The 19518-nt window shown below is 51.1% G+C and overlaps 1 protein-coding gene across 1 annotated transcript in view; it reads right to left on the reverse strand.

Moving 5' to 3' along the window:
* The window catches only part of LOC126450820 (uncharacterized), a 194513-nt gene that overhangs the window by 29022 nt on the left and 145973 nt on the right, over positions 1 to 19518 (reverse strand). Inside the window, exon 14 of the mRNA XM_050091029.1 lies at positions 1059 to 1324. Coding sequence (XP_049946986.1) covers positions 1059 to 1324 — 266 coding nt within the window. The remainder of the gene's footprint in view (positions 1 to 1058; positions 1325 to 19518) is intronic.

The raw sequence follows: 19518 nt of genomic DNA on the forward strand, positions 1-19518 counted from the left end.
CCACCACCAGCTTGCACAGTGCCTTGCTGACAACGTGAGTCCATGGCTGTGCGGGGCCTGTGCCACTCTCGAACCCTACCATCAGCTCTTACCAATTGAAATAGTGATTGATTTGCGGCCGGGTTGGGGTTTTCTCTGCCCGGGGACTGGGTGTTTTTGTTGTCTTCATCATTTCATCATCATCATCATTTGTGAGAGTGACTAGATTGGATTGTGAAAAGAAAATGGACTGTGTAAAAATTGGGGACTTTGTACGGGCGCAGATGACCACATAGTTGAGTGCCGCAGAAACCAATCATCATCATCACATCATTTGATCAGGTCACGGTTTTCCAGTCGTCTGGGGTCCATCCAATATAGACACGAGCCCAGGAGAGGCGCTGCATGAGATGTCGTGCTGTCAGCAAAGGCACTCGTGTCGGTTTTCTACTACTGCAGCCCATGAACTCCAAATTTCGCCGCACCGTCCTAACGGATACATACATCGTATGTCCCACGCCGTTTTCTTGCATTATTTCACGCAGTGTTGCTTGTCTGTTAGCACTGACATCTCTACTCAAACGCCACTGCTCTAGGTCGTTAAGTGAAGCCCTCGGCCACAGCTGCATGATGGGCAATGCCTGAAATTTAGTATTCTCGGTACCTCTTGACACTGTGGATCTCGTAACACTGAATTCTCGAACGATTTTCGAAATGGAATGTCCCATGCATCTGGCTCCAACTACCATTCTGCGGTCAAAGTCAATTCCCGTCGTGTGGCCATAATCACGTCGGAAACATGGTTCACATGGACCACCTGAGTACAAACGACAGCTGTGTCAGTGCACTGCCCTTTTGTACCTCGTACACGCAATACTACTGCCATCTGTATATGGGCACACCGCTATCCCGTGACTTTTGTCACGACATTGTAGTTAGTTAAACAAATGGCTATGTTTTTTTTAAATCGTCAAATTATTTTTAAAACATCCAGGACTTTGAGTAGCCGCCAGCGCCAAGAGCGCGGCTAGTAGCCCGCCGCTACTGCGGAAATGGAGAAGGTTTGCAGTGTGGCTCACCAGCGATGTAAACGTGCCCCTTGAGGAAGGCGGCGGCGTGGTGCTGGCGCGGCTCGGGCAGCTGCGCGATGTGCTCCCAGCAGCCGGCGTCGAGGCGCAGGCGCAGCAGCTCGCGGCCCACGGCGGGCGCGCCCTCCGGCGCCGGCTTCCACGTGGGGTCGGCGCCGCCCAGCACCAGCACAGACTCGCTCTGCGCCAGGAACAGCGACCCCTCCACCAGGTAGTCGCGCGTCACAGGGCCCAGCAACGACGCGCTCAGCCGCCTCCTGCACAGACCGTATCACACGGCCTACCGCTATCTGCCTCCATTTCGTAATTGTTACTCTCATTCACTGTGGCGCCCACTTGTACAGCCAAAGCTCTGTATAGGGCAGGAGTCACCAAACTTTTTCTCTGATGGAACACTTTGAGAATAGTGGTACTTTAATGGAATACCGTGTTTATTTTGGAGGTTAGTAAAACTTTTAAAAATGAGAATAACTTGCTATTTACATTACATTGTGATAAGTTCCTATGGGACCAAACTGCTGAGGTCATCGATCCCTAGCTTAATCACTACTTAATCCAATTTAAAATAACTTACGCTAAGGACAACACACCCATGCCCGAGGGAGGACTCGAACGGGAGGGAGGACTCGAACCTCCGAGGGGGGAAGTCGCGTGAACCGTGGCAAGGCCCCCAAGACCGCGCGGCTACACCGCGGGGCAATAATAACTTGTTTTAGTCAACGATTACTTCAGTTTTAAATCGTAACTAATAATACGGAAACCATAATGATTTTTAAAAAAATAGTATCGTCAAAATACAGAGTGGAGGTGAACCGCCATGTTGTTAACAGTTTTTTCGAGGAGCACTTATTCACTTCCCCCGAGAACACAGTTTGGGGAACCTTGGCATAGGGAAAGTATGGTCAAACCACTGGCCGCCGACATTTAGGGCCCATCATACTATATTGACCGCTACAACATATTTAGCTCTTTCTAGTGAACAAATGTGCTCCACTACTTCTCCCATTAACAAATTAAAGCAGTAGCTTCAAACTGAACGTCTAGAACCCTCATCAACAAAAGATCTATGCAAAAAGTGTAGGAAAATATCTTCTGTGACGAGGATAAACCCAAGTATCCTTACTGAAGTCATTAATTGACTGCGACAAAGAGATTTCGCAGTTAATGTATAACATCGAGCTCAAATACCAATATTCTCCTAAGTAGCTTTAAACCTGCTCATCTAGGATACTAAGCAACAGCAGCAGAAAAAAGTAAAAAGTAACCAATGTTAAGTTGAAAGAGACAGTTTTTTACACACACGCATATATATAATGTAGAAGCACAGCGATTATCTCACTGCAATAAATGAAAGCATACGAAAGCAATGAAATAAGAAACCTAGCCAGAGAAAAGCTTCTAAGCTGATCTGTTAAACCAACCTTGCTGCTGGAGAAGCGTCGTTCCTGTACCAATAACTGGTTTTTAGGTGATTTATTTTAAGATTCGTTACGAATTCTACTACAGTATTTTGGTGCTTACCTTCTAACATTGATTTTACCTTTCGAAAACAATCTTTTCGTCTTTTCCGTGACACGCACACACACACACATACGCACACAGACACACACACACACACACACACACACACACACACACACACACACACACACACTCATGCCTAAAAACCAGTTAGTGGTACAGCAACCATGCTTTTCCAGCAGCAAAGTTTGTTTAACAGATCAGCTTAAAAGCTTTTCTCTGGCAAGGTTTCTTGTTACACTGCTTTCGTAACCTTTCATTTATTGCAGTGAGATAATCGTGGTGCACCTACATTATATACTGTGTACGTGGTAATACGAGACCGTTTTCGTAGCTGAGTTGTCAGTGTAGATGACTTCAAAGCAGAGGGCCCAGGTTCTATTTCTGGTACTACCAAGAATGTTTCCTGTAAGGGAGGACTTTTATGGGGTGTACTCAACTTCATGGACGCCATCTGAGCAGCTACTTGTTTAGCAGCGGCTCCATGGTCTGGAAAGTCTGCAAAACGGCCGGGAAGACGGTGTCCTGATCACATGCTCCTCCCTAGCACATTGACATGTCGCCGCAAGGCAGATGATGATATGACGGCCAACAGACATCTCTTGGGCCTTCACGGATTGGCTGGCTGGCTCTGAGCACTATGGGACTTAACAGCTGAGGTCATCAGTCCCTAGAACTTAGAACTACTTAAACCTAACTAACCTACGGACATCACACACAGCCATGCCCGAGGCAGGATTCGAACCTGCGACCGTAGAGGTCACGCGGTTCCAGACTGAAGCGCCTAGAGCCGCTCGGCCAACGGATTGGCGGCGAGCTCGTTATGTAGTGATATTGCCGTATTTTTGTCATTACTTCCTACTGAAACAAAGAGCTCTGCAAAACATGAATGCTTACCGGATAACGAGCATGCAATGAACAGTATCGTCCATACAGTTGCACCAAACAAGCACGAATCATTCACAAATTTCCTTCCGTAATAGCTGATACGCACACATGCATATGTCGACTACACTGTCATTGTTAGGCCTTCATATGTTATTCGCAGATCACTGAAATTATCTTTCTTCTAAACGTTGGGAAAAAAAAAACCTCCAGAAAGTGGTGACAAAAGCATACTTACGCTAAATTAAAACAAGACTTCATTTCTAGTCATTGTTTCATTTTAATTATGCTCTTAAACAATTTACCATGCCAGGTAGCGAAGTGGTTAACAAAAAAATGGTTCAAATGGCTCTGAGCACTATGGGACTCAACTGCTGAGGTCATTAGTCCCCTAGAACTTAGAACTAGTTAAACCTAACTAACCTAAGGACATCACAAACATCCATGCCCGAGGCAGGATTCGAACCTGCGACCGTAGCGGTCTTGCGGTTCCAGGCTGCAGCGCCTTTAACCGCACGGCCACTTCGGCCGGCAAGTGGTTAACACAATGTTCTGGAGGACTATGGTTCAAATCCCCATCTGGCTATTCAGATTTCGGTTCTCCGTGGTTTTCCTAAATGACGTAAAGCAAATGCAGAGCACGGCTCATTTCCTTACTCATCCTTCCTTACCGGAACTTGGGCGCCGTCTCTAACGATCTCGTTGTCGGCGGGACCTTAAACACTTAATCTTCGTCCTTTCAAACTATTAGAACACGAACGGACGTAAAATCCACATTTATGCTGCATAAAGATCAGTGCTGTTTACCAGAAACAACGATTGTCGATTATACTTTACAACGTTTGGAAATATAATCTGTTCAAGAAATGTGACCTTACCTAAACACTGTAACGTGTAATTTTCGTTATGTTTAATGTGTAACAACGACCATTGTTTGTTGAAATTATTGTACCGAGAAGTTGTTTTTAAAATTGATTAGTGTGGTATGGAAACAGCTGTAAAGTATCGAAGATTAAAAAATCGACTGTGCTCTTCTGGTTACGTTCCTTCGTGCTTTATGTTTTCGTTTCACTTTTTACTTCTTTGTTTGCGGTAGTGACACCGTAAACGCACGTAAACGAACGAGGAAAGCATAGAGTAGCTTCCAAGAATGTGATAGTGACTACGAAATGATAATCAGTTGTGTCGGCTCAGCTGTACATCGCTTTTGCTTGATGTTCCAAACAACCCCGTCTACTTCAATAAAATTCTTCAGGGCATCAGACCGCATCGTCATAATTTAAAATGCGCCAACGTTTCGGCCAGCGTTGCAGCTAGCCTTCATCAGGGCCTTACGTTAACTGCTAAATGAATTTTTTTTTTCCTTTATTGTAATTTTAATCACCTATACAGGCGGGCTGGCAGCAGCACATTACGCTGCTCTTCAGCCTTAAGTGGAACAATAACATGACACAGAGGTGATACAGACAATACAAAAAACGGCGGGCAAAAAATGGAGGTACAAAAAAACAATAAACATGCAGCCGTTCACGTTGGACGATAAAAACACTAACACTTGTGGACACGGCGCACAAAACACGGAGAACGTCGATGGCACATGTGAACAGTGGAGTCGTAACTGCACGAAACACAAAACGAAGCACACACACGAGATACTGATGTCGATGATCTCCGGCGCGCGAATGTTCACTATGCGTGTGCGAGTCCAGGGACCTGCCAAGAGAGGAGGAGGACGAAGGGGAGTGGGAGAGCGAGAGGGGAGAGCAGAGATGCCACGGGCACGGGAGAAAGGGGGGAGGGAGGAAGGGGGAGGGGAAACCCGGGGGAAGAGGGGCGGAGGGAGGGGACGTGGGAAAAGGAAAGAGAAGGGATGGGAAGAGAAGGGAGGGAGGGTGCCCAAAGGAAAGGACACCGGAAGTGGGGGGTGGGGCAGGGACAAAGTTGATAGGAGGGGTAGATGGAGGGGAGGAGGACATCATCAGGGAGGGGGAGCTGGCGGAAGCCACCTTGGGAGGGGGTAAGGAGAGTGGAGAGATGGAGACCGGGTGGGATGTGTGAATACAGGCGCGGCAGCGGGCGGGGGTGGGAGAGGATCGGGGAGACGAGAGGGTGAGGAGGATCGAGTTTGCGGGAGGTGTACAGGATCCATATCCTTTCAAGGAAAAGGAGGAGGTGGGGGAAGGGGATGAGAGTGTACAGGATCCGCGTGGGGGAGGGGAGACGGATGCGATAGGCGAGGCGGAGAGCATGACGTTCAAGGATTTGGAGGGATTTATAAAAGGTAGGGGGGGTGGAGATACAAGCCGGATGGGCATAACAAAGGATAGGGTGGATGAGGGACTTATAGGTGTGGAGGATGGTGGAGGGGTCCAGACCCCACGTACGGCCAGAGAGGAGCTTGAGGAGACTGAGGCGGGAGCGTGCCTTGGCTTGGATTGTCCGGAGGTGGGGAGTCCAGGAGAGGCGACGGTCGAGGGTGACGCCAAGGTACTTAAGGGTGGGAGTGAGGGTGATAGGACGGCCATAGATGGTGAGATAGAAATCAAGGAGGCGGAAGGAAGGGGTGGTTTTGCCTACAATGATCGCCTTGGTTTTGGAGGGATTGACCTTGAGCAACCACTGGTTGCACCAAGCGGTGAACCGGTCAAGATGGGATTGGAGAAGGTGTTGGGAGCGCTGTAGGGTGGGGGCAAGGGCAAGGAAGGCGGTGTCATCGGCAAACTGGAGAAGGTGGACGGGGGCTGACGGCGGCGGCATGTCCGCCGTGTACAAAAGGTACAGAAGGGGGGAGAGGATGGAGCCTTGGGGCACACCGGCGGAGGGGAAAAAGGTGTAGGAATCTGTGTTATGGATGGTGACATAGGAAGGACGGCGGGAGAGAAAGGAGCCGATCAGACGGACGTAGTTAATGGGAAGGGCGAAGGTTTGGAGCTTGAAGAGGAGACCGGGATGCCATACGCGGTCATATGCACGTTCGAGGTCCAGGGAGAGGAAGATTGCGGAGCGACGGGAATTAAGCTGTTCGGAAAGGAGATGAGTGAGGTGAAGGAGAAGGTCGGCGGAAGAGAAGGACGGCCGAAAGCCACACTGGGTAACGGGAAGGAGACGGTGCTGGCGGAGATGCTGGTGGATGCGTCAGGTGAGGATAGATTCCAGGACCTTGCTGAAGACCGAGGTAAGGCTGATGGGACGGTAGGAGGAGACGGCGGACGGCGGTTTGCCAGGTTTAAGGAACATGAGGATACGGGAGGTTTTCCACAGGTCGGGGTAGTAACCGGTGGACAGGACTACATTGTAGAGCCTAGCCAGGGTGGAGAGGAAAGAGACAGGAGCTTCACGAAGGTGACGGTAGGTGACACGATCGTGACCAGGAGCGGTGTTGCGTTTTGTGCGGAGTGTAGCAATGAGATCCTGTGTAGTGATAGGGGCATTGAGTTCCATGTGTGCAATATTGTCCAAGTACTGGAAACCAGGTGGTGGTGGTGGTTGTTGGGATGTTTAAGGGGGACTAAACAGCTAAGGTCATCAGTCCCCCATTCCAAAAACAAGTGAGACAAAGTCGCAGAGCAGATAAAACCCCAAGGGGAAGGAGACTGCCCCCCCCCCCCCCAGGTGCTAAAGAACACAAATTAGGCAACGAACACTACAGAAAAGAAGAGTACAGACGAACACCAGACAGAAGAAAAGAAGATGGCCGGAGACTGGTTGACTGACCACGACAACAAAAAAGGGAAAGAGTCAACCATCCGATGAGACACCAAAACAGCAACAAATATGGAGAGACGCGAGGACAAAAGACACAGAAATGGAAAAGTGCAGGACCCCCCCTAAATGGATCCATAAAAAGGACTAGCACGGATAAAATGTAAAACATTGTCAGCCATGGAGGCATCGTCGTATAAAATCAAAGGCAAGGTGCCCGGGAAATTAAAAGACTGCCGAAGGGTGCGCAGTCGGGGACACTCCAATAAAATGTGGGCGAGCGTCAGCCGGGACCCACACCGACACAGGGGGGGATCCTCCTGACGCAAAAGATGGCCGTGCGTCAGGTATGTGTGGCCGATGCGGAGCCGACACAGGATAACAGAGTCCCTGCGAGAAGACCGCAGGGAGGAGCGCCACACATCGGTCGTCTCCTTGACAGCCCGCAGTTTATTAGGCATTGTCAAGCCTCGCCACTCAGCAGACCACATCCCAAGCACCTTACGGTGCAACACCAGCTGCTGATCGGGAGCCGTAAGGCCGATCTCCAAAGCTGGGGCATCGAGCGCCCCTTTGGCCAGCCTGTCAACACATTCGTTCACCGGGATGCCAACATGACCTGGCGTCCAAACCAAGACCACCGAACGTCCAGAACGGGCAATGGCGGAAACAGACTCCTGAATAGAGGACACCAGAGGAGAAGAGGGATAGCAGCGGTCGATGGCCTGAAGGCTGCTCAGGGAGTCACTGCAGATGACGATGGACCTACCTGAGCAGAAACGCATATGCTCAAGAGCGCGCAAGATGGCCATCAGCTCTGCAGTAAAAATACTGCAGCCAGCCGGCAAGGAGCGTTGCTCAACATGGGCAGCGTGAGCAAAAGCGTAGGCAGTGCGACCATCAACCAGGGAACCATCAGTGTAGACAGGCTCACAGCCCGGAAATGATTCGAGGAGTGCAAGAAAACGGCGACGGAGGGCCACAGGCGGAACCGAGTCCTTAGGTCCCTGTGCCAAATCCAGACGGACGGACGGCCGGGACAAACACCAGGGAGGCGTAGGTGTACGGACCCGGAAGGGAGGCAGAAGAGGGAATAACCCCAGTTCTGACAGCAGGGACTGGACACGGACAGCTACGGAAAGCCCAGACCTAGGTCGCCATTCAGGCAGATGGAGGACCATGGCAGGGAAAAGCAAGCGACGATTGGGATGGTCTGGCGAGCAATGCACGTGGACAGCATAGTCGGCGAGCAGTCGATGGCGGCGAATCCGCAGCGGGGGAACCCCAGCCTCCACCAGTAGACTATCTACGGGGCTGGTACGAAAAGCGCCAGTTGCAAGCCGAACCCCACAGTGGTGTATGGGGTCTAACACCTTCAACACTGAGGGTGATGCAGACCCATAGGCCAGGCACCCATAATCAAGCCGGGACTGCGCAAGGGCTCTGTACAATCGCAGCAGCGTGCAGCGATCTGCACCCCAAGACGTGTGGCTAAGGCAGCGGAGGGCGTTGAGGTGCCGCCAGCATTTTTGCTTCAGCTGAGTAACATGAGGAACCCATGTGAGCCAGGCATCAAACACGAGTCCCAAGAAGCGGCAAGTGTCCACCACTTCAAGCAGGTGGCCGTCGAGGTAAAGTTCAGGATGAGGGTGGACTGTCCGACGCCTGCAGAAGTGCATAACTCGAGTCTTGGCTGCAGAGAACTGAAAACCATGAGTCAGAGCCCATAATGCTGCCTTGCGAACGGCGACTTGCAGCCTGCGGTCGGCGACTCCCGTAGTCGTGGAGCTAAATGAGATGCAGAAGTCGTCGGCATACAAAGAAGGAGACACCGACGACCCCACTGCTGCAGCCAGACCATTAATGGCCACTAGAAATAAGGAGACGCTCAACACTGAGCCCTGCGGGACCCCATTTTCCTGTATATAAGATGAACTAGAGGTGGCACCGACTTGCACCCGGAAAGAGCGGCGCAATAAAAAGGTTTGAAGAAAAGCCGGGAGCCGACCACAAAGACCCCACTCATGCAACGTGGCGAAGATGTGATGGCCGCCATGTGGTGTCATACGCCTTCCACAGATCGAAAAATACAGCAACGAGATGCTGACGTCGGGCAAAGGCCATACGGACTGCAGATTCCAGCCGCACCAAATTGTCCGTGGCAGACCGGCCCCGACGGAAGCCACCCTGGGATGGAGCGAGGAGACCGCGCGACTCAAGGACCCAACACAAACGCCGCCCCACCATACGTTCGAGCAATTTGCACAAAACGTTGGTGAGGGTAATGGGACGATAGCTGTCCACCGTCAGTGGGTCCGCACCGGGCTTCAAAATGGGGACAATAACACCCTCTCGCCAGGAAACCAGGAGCGAGGGGAGGGACGGAGGTGTCAGTTCGATCGCGGACATCCGGGAAGAGGGAGTAATCGAACTGGGGATCATCGGGGATGGAAAACACATCGGAGAGGTAGGAGGCAAAGTGATTGGCCTTACTAAGGGTGTCAGGGAAAGGGTGATCATCATGGAGAAGAGGATAATAGGGGGAGGGTTTAGTTCCGGTAAGGCGACAGAAGGCCGACCAGAACTTGGACGAGTTGATAGGTAGGGTAGCATTTAAACGGGTGCATGTCTGTCGCCAGTCCCGGCGTTTCTTACCCGCGAGCAAATTACAAATGTGTCGCTGGAGTTGCCGGTGGCGTCGTAGTGTGTCCGGGTCACGCGTGCGGAGGAAGGCACGGTAGAGACGACGGGATTCATGGAGGAGGAGAACGGCCTGTGGGGGTAAGGTAGGACGGTGGGGGTGGATGGCGACAGTAGGGACGTGGGCCTCCACGGCCTCAGACAAGGTCTGCTGGAGAAAGGAGACAGCATGGGTGACATCGTCAGGGTGGTGGTAGGTGAAGGGGTGGCTATCGACCTGGGTGGAAAGGGTATCCTGGTAGGCATTCCAGTCGGCATGGGAACATTCGTGGACATACTTAGGGGGAGGGTCAGTATGGGGGTCGGGGCGAGGGCGACGAGCGTCTGAAACGGTGAGGAGGACAGGGAGATGGTCGCTACCAATAGGCTCCAGGACATCCACCGTTATGCGGCCAAGGAGGTTGGGGGAGGAGAGGATAACATCAGGAGTGGAGTTGGATTCGGGACGGGTGTGCTGGGGGATGGGGATGAGGTCGCCTTGAAGGGAGGAGAGGAACCGATGCCACTGCCGTAACTGGGCGGCGGAACGACTATGGATGTTGAGGTCGGCGGCGATCACGTAGGAGGAGAAGGTACGGTCAATGTGGGAGAGGAAGTCGAAGGGAGTAGGGGCGTTAGGGCGGACATAGATGGTGGCGCAGGTAACGGTAAGGCCGGGGAAGAAGAGACTAAGGATCAGGTGTTCGGTGGGGTCGGGAAGGAGAGGTTGGAGCCGAACGGGGATCTGGCGGTGGTGACCAATGGCAACTCCGCCACGCGCAATTGGGAGGGGGTTATCGGAGCGGTGGAGGAGATAGGGTGAGGTGTGGATGGAGTGGTGGGGTTGGAGGAAGGTTTCATTGAGGAGGAAGGCATCCACGCGGTGGGTGGCAAGGGTGTCCAGGAAGAGGTTCTTGTTGGCGGAGAGGGAGCGGATATTGTTGAAAAGAATATGTTGCTGTCGCGCCATGACAGGGATTTAGACGAGGGTGTCAAGACGGGAGAAGGTGAAATGGGGCTGGTTGTTGGAGTAGGTGGCGTACATCTTGAGTTGGAATATGGAACGGGCGGCAAGGGAGATCTGCTGGAGGGTGTGGGGGCGCTGAAAGGGATGAACATTTTGGAGGACGATGGTGATGAACCTGATGATGTCCTCAGCGGTGGGGGGGGGGGGGGACGAAGGGAATTGCCAGGAGGGGTGGGGGCGTCCAGGGGATGGACAGGGACAGTGAGTTCAGGAGTGGTCGGAGGGGGTCGGGCGTTACACTTTTGGGAGTAGGTGGGATGGGGGAGATTGCAGGTATTGCAGGAAGGAGGGGATTGGAGGTTAGGGCACTGCCTGAGGAAGTGCGCTTGCTTACAATGCGGGCAGGTGGGGGCCTCGCGGCACTCAGCTGTGGGGTGTGTGTCATAGCGCAGACACCTCTGGCAGTGCAGGGATTGAGGAGGGGAACGGGAGGGGTCAACCTTATAACGCTGGTTAAAAAGGAGGGCACCCTCCTTCAGGAGACAGTCTATGGAGGGGGAGTGCTCAGAAAAAAACCACATAAGGCGGGTGGGGCCGGCAGCGTTATGGATCCGGCGAACCGCACGCACCTCCAGATGGGGATGGGCCTGAAGCTCCGCCAACACCTCCTCCTCCGTGATCACTGGACTGAGGCGAGTGATCACGGCGGTGAGGGTCGGCGGGCGACATGGAGGTTAGGGTTGGTGGGAGGGAGGTGGCGAGGGAGCAGGGGTGAGAGAGGCATGAGGGTCAAAGCGGGTGACAGGGATGCGGGAAAGGAGGTCTGTGTGGAGGGTAAGGCTGGGGGAGGAGATGAGTACCGAATTACGGCGAGGAGTGAGGAGGGAGATGGGGGCTCCAGGACAATTCTGGCCAAGGAAGAGGGTGAGGTTCCGGGCTTCAAGGAGGGAGGGATCGGGACGGGAGAGGAGGTTGTGGTAGGAGGAGGGGGTAGAGGAGGAGGAGGAGGGGGCAGGGACGGGCGGGGAGACATCCATGGCATCAAAGGTGGGGGAAGGGGGATGAGGCGGAGCCTTTTTTGGAGCAGACGAGGCAGGGGTGCCACTGGGGCGCTTGACGGCGGCGGAGGAGGTGTGGGGGATGGGAACAACTGGAATGTGATGGGGAGTGGCAGGTCCCGGAGCTGGAGTCGGCGCCGGAGATGGTGACGGTGACGGTGATGGTGGCGGTGGCGGCGGTGATGGCGAAGGCGACGGGGAGAGCTGGGCATGGACGGTGGCCCGACGGGCCACCATCCTAGCCGGAGCTGCAGTGACAGGCTGGGGGAGTGGGGGGAAAGGATCAGATCGAGAGGAGCGGGAGGAAGAAGCTGGAGAGGGGGCGACAAAGAGCGAGGGCGAAGGGAGAGTGAGAAGAGGTGGGATGGAAGGAGGGGGATGGGACTGGGCACACCACGTTATAGTGGTGGAGGCGGCGGAAGGGGAAGTGTAAACTATGGCGGTGGTGGTAGAGGTGGCGGTGGTGGTGGGGGTGGACATGACGTCAGGGAGAAACTATAACGCACAGAAGGAAAGGACACAAACAGGGGACAGACGAAGACGAAGACAAAGACGGAGGAAGACGAGGACGGAGGAAGACGAAGACGGAGGAAGACGAAGACGGCGGCGACGGCGGCGGCGGCGGCGGCGGCGAGAACCGGCTGGCGGCGATGGCGGCGGCGGCGAACAGACGGACGGACGGACGGACTGCAGGCAGCAGCGGTAGCGGCGGCGACGGACAGCGAGCAGGCAGGCAGGCGGACGGACGGACGGACGAACGAACGAACGAACAGCTACAGCAGTAAGCGGCGGGCAGACGGGCAGACGAGCAGACAGACAGACAGACACAAACTTCGAAGACGGAGATTCCAACCTGAGAGTAGCCCAGGCTTTGCAGTCGGACGCCTTTGAATGAGGGGATCCAACCCTCTGATGCTGCTAAATGAATTTTTTTTTTTTTTACTTTATTGTAATTTTGATACCTGAACAACCAGGTAGGCTGGCAGCAGCACAATACGCCGCTCTTCAGCCGAAGAGAGTACATGGAGATAAACAAAGAAGAGACATCACTTAGAAAAACGGCGGGAAAAAATAGGAGACACAAGAACGTAAAAGCACAAGAAGCCGTTCACTCTTGATGACAATCCACACTATGAACTGGAGACCCGACGCACAAACACTGAAGAAGACGAAGTCACTGGTGAACAATGGAGCGTGACAGCGAAACTGAACACTAAACATGACGGCACACACGATACACTGATGGCGGTGATCTCCGGCGCGCGAATGTCCACTGAGCGTGTGCGAGTCCGGGGACCTGCCAAGAGGGGAACAGGGGTGAGGAGGGGGAGAGGGGAGGAAAAGAGGATGCCACGGCTTAGGAGACGGGGACAGGAGGATAGGGACAGGGGAGGGGAGGCCCGGAGGACGAGGGACGAGAAAAGGAGGAGGGAGGGAAAAGGGAGAGAAGGGAGGGAGGGTGCCCAGAGGAGTAAGTACAGGAGGAGGTTGTGAGGATCAAAGTTGGTAGGAGGGGTAGATGGAGGGGAGGAGGGCATAATCAGGGAGAGGGAGCTGGCGGAAGCCACCTTGGGAGAGGGTAAGGAGGGTGGAGAGATGGAGACCGGGCGGGACGTGGGAATACAGGCGCGGCAGCGGGCGGGGGTGGGAGAGGAGCGGGGAGACGAGCGGGTGAGGAGGATCAAGTTTACGGGAGGTGTACAGGATCCGTATCCTTTCAAGGAAAAGGAGGAGGTGGGGGAAGGGGATGAGATCATACAGGATCCGTGTGGGGGAGGGGAGACGGATGCGGTAGGCGAGGCGGAGAGCATGGCGTTCCAGGATTTGGAGGGATTTATAAAAGGTAGGGGGAGTGGAGATCCATGCTGGATGGGCATAACAAAGGATAGGGCGGATGAGGGATTTATAGGTATGGAGGATGGTGGAGGGGTCCAGACCTCACGTGCGGCCGGAAAGGAGCTTGAGGAGACGGAGGCAGGAATGTGCCTTGGCTTGGATTGTCTGGAGATGGGGAGTCCAGGAGAGGCGACGGTCGAGGGTGACGCCAAGGTACTTAAGGGTGGGAGTGAGGGCGATGGGACGGCCATAGACGGTGAGATAGAAATCAAGGAGGCGGAAGGAAGGGGTGGTTTTGCCTACAATGATCGCCTGGGTTTTGGAAGGATTGACCTTGAGCAACCACTGGTTGCACCAAGCGGTGAACCGGTCAAGATGGGATTGGAGAAGGCGTTGAGAACGTTGCAGGGTGGGGGCAAGGGCAAGGAAGGCGGTGTCATCGGCAAACTGGAGAAGGTGGATGGGGGGTGACGGCGGTGGCATGTCCGCCGTGTACAACAGGTACAGAAGGGGGGAGAGGACGGAGCCTTGGGGCACACCGGCGGAGGGGAAAAAGGTGTAGGAATCGGTGTTATGGATGGTGACATAGGAAGGACGGCGGGAGAGAAAGCTGCTAAATGAACACACTTGGTTCCTTAAATAGCTGCACGAGAAAACCGTGTCGTTACTTGATTGGCTGTAAAAGGAGGAGGAGGAGGGGTGAAAGGTATGCTTTATTGGTGTTTCCTTTATTATCTGTCATTGGCTGAAATAGCTGTTTTCTATTGGTCTTTATATTAATCCACCCCATTGGAGGAGACGGACGAATAGCGAACAGGTGATGGCTGTGACATCACACTGTTTCCATGCTGTCCAGAAGCCGGCTGCGGCGTGCCATTGCTTTGTGTGCTCGCGACCACTACTGCGGCTCTCCGCGTGTCTGCATGGGCCGCCACGGCTCTGCCGCCGCTCCGTAGCCCTGCTATTGCAGGCAGCCAGGACCTCGGAAGCTTGTACCCGTCCTCTCTATTCATGTTGGTGGGTCTTTTGGCTATTTCTATCGCCTCTCTAATCTTTCTTTTGAAAGTGAGTGGCTGTTTCGCCAGGACGCGGGCTTCTTGAAAAAATATTGGTTTCCCGCACTCGTCTCGGTGTTCCGCCACTGCTGACTTAGTGTGTTGTTTCAGGCGGATATATCTTTCATGTTCCGAGAGCCTTGTGCTAATCGGACGTCCCGTCTCACCTATGTAGACTAATCCACACGCACAACCAATTTCATACACGCCAGCTGTGTGTAGTTTGTCAACTGCATCCTTGGTAGAACCGAGCATGTCTGATATTTTGTTTCTGCTTCGGAAAATTGGTTTGATGTCGGCTTTTCGTAGAATTTTGCCAATACGTTCGGTGACCCCTTGTACATATGGTAACACAGCAATGCTCTGTGCAGACACGCGGAGAGCCGCAGTAGTGGTCGCGAGCACACAAAGCAATGGCACGCCGCAGCCGGCTTCTGGACAGCATGGAAACAGTGTGACGTCACAGCCATCACCTGTTCGCTATTCGTCCGTCTCCTCCAATGGTGTGGATTAATATAAAGACCAATAGAAAACAGCTATTTCAGCCAATGACAGATAATAAAGGAAACACCAATAAAACATTCCTTTCACCCCTCCTCCTCCTCCTTTTACAGCCAATCAAGTAACGACACGGTTTTCTCGTGCAGCTATTTAAGGAATCAAGTGTGTTCATTTAGCAGTTAACGTAAGGCCCTGATGAAGACTAGCTGCAACGCTGGCCGAAACGTTGGCGCATTTTAAATTATGACGATGCGGTCTGATACCCTGAAGAATTTTATTGAAGAAGACAACGGCCGCGGAAGCCTACGCTTACATACAACCCCGTCTACGTTTCCGGCTTCGGCAGCAATCCTATAAAATTTCTCCTTATTGTGCCCTCGAAAACTGCAGCCGAAAGGACAGCACTGTGACCTTATTTCACTCGAAACTTCCTGAAGCATTTAAAACGTCCTATGCCGCACACGTAACAAGAGAGTCCAACACAGTCCCAAATGTCACGTGATGCGATTCTGCGAATCCCGAACTGCAGTTGATGGCAAGCGGAGGGGAAAAGGATGACCATACTTCCGCTGCACAGACCTTTATTTACAGCTAACGAGTATATCAGTTATTCAATGCAGCACATAGTAACAATGAAATTCAATGTCTTCCCTTCAAACTACCAAACCTCCTTCAAGATGAATATAACACTCTGGAGCTCGATTCTTTGTAGCCATCGAAATATCATTTTATGGACTTACTCTCTCTCTGAAACCCGACTGAACTCGACTTCTTCGAGAATTTGGACTATATTAAGCCCAAGTGAAAACAGTATCTTACGAAAAGACAATCTGTGCTAGTCCTCAAACATTTGTCCATACTCGTACGCCAGTTTTAATCTGTGATCGAAGGATACTGATATTCAATAATTCCATCAATAATTTGAGAAAGATATCAAAATTTTCAGTAAAGTCGCAATATATGCAACCTTTCCTACAACGAATCAAGAAGAGAGAGGAAGATAAACAAACACTGCTCTGATTACCATCCATCACAATAGCTGACTATGGGTCGAAGCCGAAGGAAGGACCATAAACTGTAAATTAAATCGAGTTTCTCTGCAACCACGTTTGTCTTCCCAATAAAGATTTGTAGGGCTAAATTCTATGGAACTTCAACAGAAAGCCGGCCGGAGTGGCTGAGGGGTTCTAGGCGCTACAGTCTGGAACCGCGCGACCGCTACGGTCGCAGGTTCGAATCCTGCCTCGGGCATGGATGTGTGTGATGTCCTTAGGTTAGTTAGGTTTAACTAGTTCTAAGTTCTAGGGGACTAATGACGGCAGAAGTTAAGTCCCATAGTGCTCAGAGCCATTTTTTTCAACAGAAAGACGATATTACACCAAAAAGACGGAAAGTAGTTTTCAGAGAAATATTTCTAAATCTAGAAAATAAATTTACAGGCAAAATCAGAAAGTAACTAACAAAGTACACGAAACAGCGACTGAAATGTCCGTGTAAAGGACTATATCTCCACAAGAAAAAGCGCAAGGCCAAAACCATAGCAGAGGCGAAATCCTGGTATTAACACAAGTGCTTACCCGAAACCTTTCTGAAGGCATCTGTTTAGAGTGCAGCCCTATACGAAAGTAAACAGTGGTCGATAAGTAGTTCTGGAAAGAAGAGAATACAGTCTTTTGAAACGCGGTGTTACAGAAAATGCTGAATGTTAGACGGGCAGTACCTCCTCACAGAAAAACCCTAATTTACGGCACGACTTGACCAAAAGAAGTGAGTGATAGGTAGCAAACATCCTTAGACATCAAGAAATCTTCATTTTGGTGATTGAGGGAAGTGGAGGTGGGGCAGGGGGCGGAGTTTTAGAGGCAGATCTAGGCATGAATTCAGTAACACAGTAACTATGTTCGAAATGACGTACGTTGCAGTAATTATTGACAGATGAAAAGTCTTTTACTGGATAGAATACTGTGGAGAGCTTTTTCGTTCCCGACGTTTCCTCCAAAGCTACGTTGGGCACCTTCAGAGGTGCTCCTGATTGTGAGCCTTGCCGGGTGGTGGGTTGGACGTTGAAGAGAGAAAGTGGGTTTGGTAGAAGTTTACATGTGATCGGGAGATATAATTCTTTGATAGTTTCTGTAGAGCTACTGACATGCCTCCTGTGTATATCCGTTGATAGTAGTCCGTCATTACAGATACAATGTTGGTTTCAGAAAACTTCAATTCATGGTATCCTCGCTGAGAACATGCTCTGTTACGGATGATGTTTCTACTTTTCCCAGTCGGCAAAGATTTTTGTGTTCCTTCAGACGTGTATTAATGCTTCTTTGTGTTTCCAATGTAGACCTTATCACACGTACATGCAGTTTTATACAATCTGCATGCAAAGAGAGGAGGAAGATTATGTCTTACAGATCTGAGGACTTGACATTCATATTATCTTTGTTGGTCTAAAATTCGGTCTGATGTAATATTTTTGTAAAATCTGTACGAATAATCAGTTACTGTTTAGATAAAAGGGAGAGAAATTGAATTCTTCTCATCCTTGTCCTTTGGGCAACTATTATTTGGTTGCAGAGTTCCATTTACTTTTTTCTACGTCTACATCTGCGTGAATACTCTAATTCACACTTACGTGGCTGGCAGAGGGCTCACCTTACCACTTTCGCACTATTTCGCCACCGTCCCACTTCTTTTACTAGACGACCAAATCATTAATATACCGATACCATTGTGATGGTTTCTTACCTACCATTTTAGAGTTAATGGTATAATTTTTATATATGAAAATTAGTGATTGCAGGACCCAATTTGCTACCCATTGCAACACCGTGAACATGCTCATAGAACTCATTGTCCCACTGGAACTGTCTAGGAGTAAGGCAATATCTAAAAACAGCAGCAATAGTTCAAGTCTGGAAGAAAACAAAAGTCTTTGCCCCCTATGGACAAAAAATCAACTGCTCTTCAGTCAAGAAACCGCGAAGTAATGTTTTCCTAAATAAAAATGTTATCTATAACGACAAACAGTTATTTTCGGCTATACGAAGGAGGCAACGAAATACTTTGCCTGACAATAAACATGAAGCATCTAGAAGATATAATCAGATGTGTACATAACATTATAAATCTACACATAATCGGTAACTATGTAAATGATTCGAGTTGCAATTTTATGTTACAGGTAGGAAGGTCACCATGGAAGGTTAGTGTTACCAGGTCTTGTAGGGTCTGTAAAGGGCGTGAACAGCGTCAGGTATAGAGCGATCACTGGGAAGGATACAGAGACGCCATGTACTCGTATGAGTCAGCGTTATCAGCACCTGACCGAGTTTGAAAGGGGCCACATTGTGCGTTTTCATTTGCCAGCTGCTCGAATCTTACACTGTCCAGACTTACAGGGCATTCGAACGTGACGGTGGCCCGATGTCGGACTACAAGGAAAGTGAGGGCAGGTATGCTCGTCGTCAACACAAGGGACGATCGTTTTATTGTGCATCCATGACATCGCAATCCTCTCACAGCTGCGTTTTCCACCTGAGAATAAATAATAATCTTCTTGCAACATTCTGTGTCACCCCACACCGTCGACTGGAGACCAGCAGCAGTCGCACTATTGAATTACCATCCCATTCATAAGCTGCCGTAAACACCACAACGCAAACGGTTGCATGGACTGCTGATGAATGCGATGAATCGCGGTTCTGCGGTAGTCCTGATAATCATCTTCGGCGAGTATGGCGGCGACAGTGCGAGTCGTCTCGTTCTCCCAATGTTTTGGAGCAACACGGAAGTGTTACCCATGGAGTTATTGTGTGGGAAGCCATTGATTTCAGGTCAAGGGCGGTAGTGACTGAGGTAACTCAGATTGCACAGTGGTTCATCATGGATATCGCTCGTCCTCATACGTTACCTCCCATATAACAGTATAGTAGTGCGATTTTCCAGCAGGAGACTGCTCGTCCTCACATCGCACGAATCTCTTTAAATTGTCTGCGAGACCTTGAGGAACTCTCGGGGACAGATTCTCAGATCTCCAACGGCACGTCAGTCCTGGCGCCAGTATCCAGATTGTCAAGGGTTGTGGGCCAAGCTGTCTGAGAGAGAATAAAACGGCTTTATGACATCCTTCCCAATCGAATCACTGCATGCATCCATGTCAGAGAGGATGAACGTCACACTGGTAAGTGGGCTCATGCTGACCAGTTCTCTGCAAATTTGACTTGATTTTGAAATAACTGGAATAATAATAT

This window comes from Schistocerca serialis, chromosome 1 (genome assembly GCF_023864345.2).
Source record: "Schistocerca serialis cubense isolate TAMUIC-IGC-003099 chromosome 1, iqSchSeri2.2, whole genome shotgun sequence".
Taxonomy (NCBI): Eukaryota; Metazoa; Arthropoda; class Insecta; order Orthoptera; family Acrididae; genus Schistocerca; species Schistocerca serialis.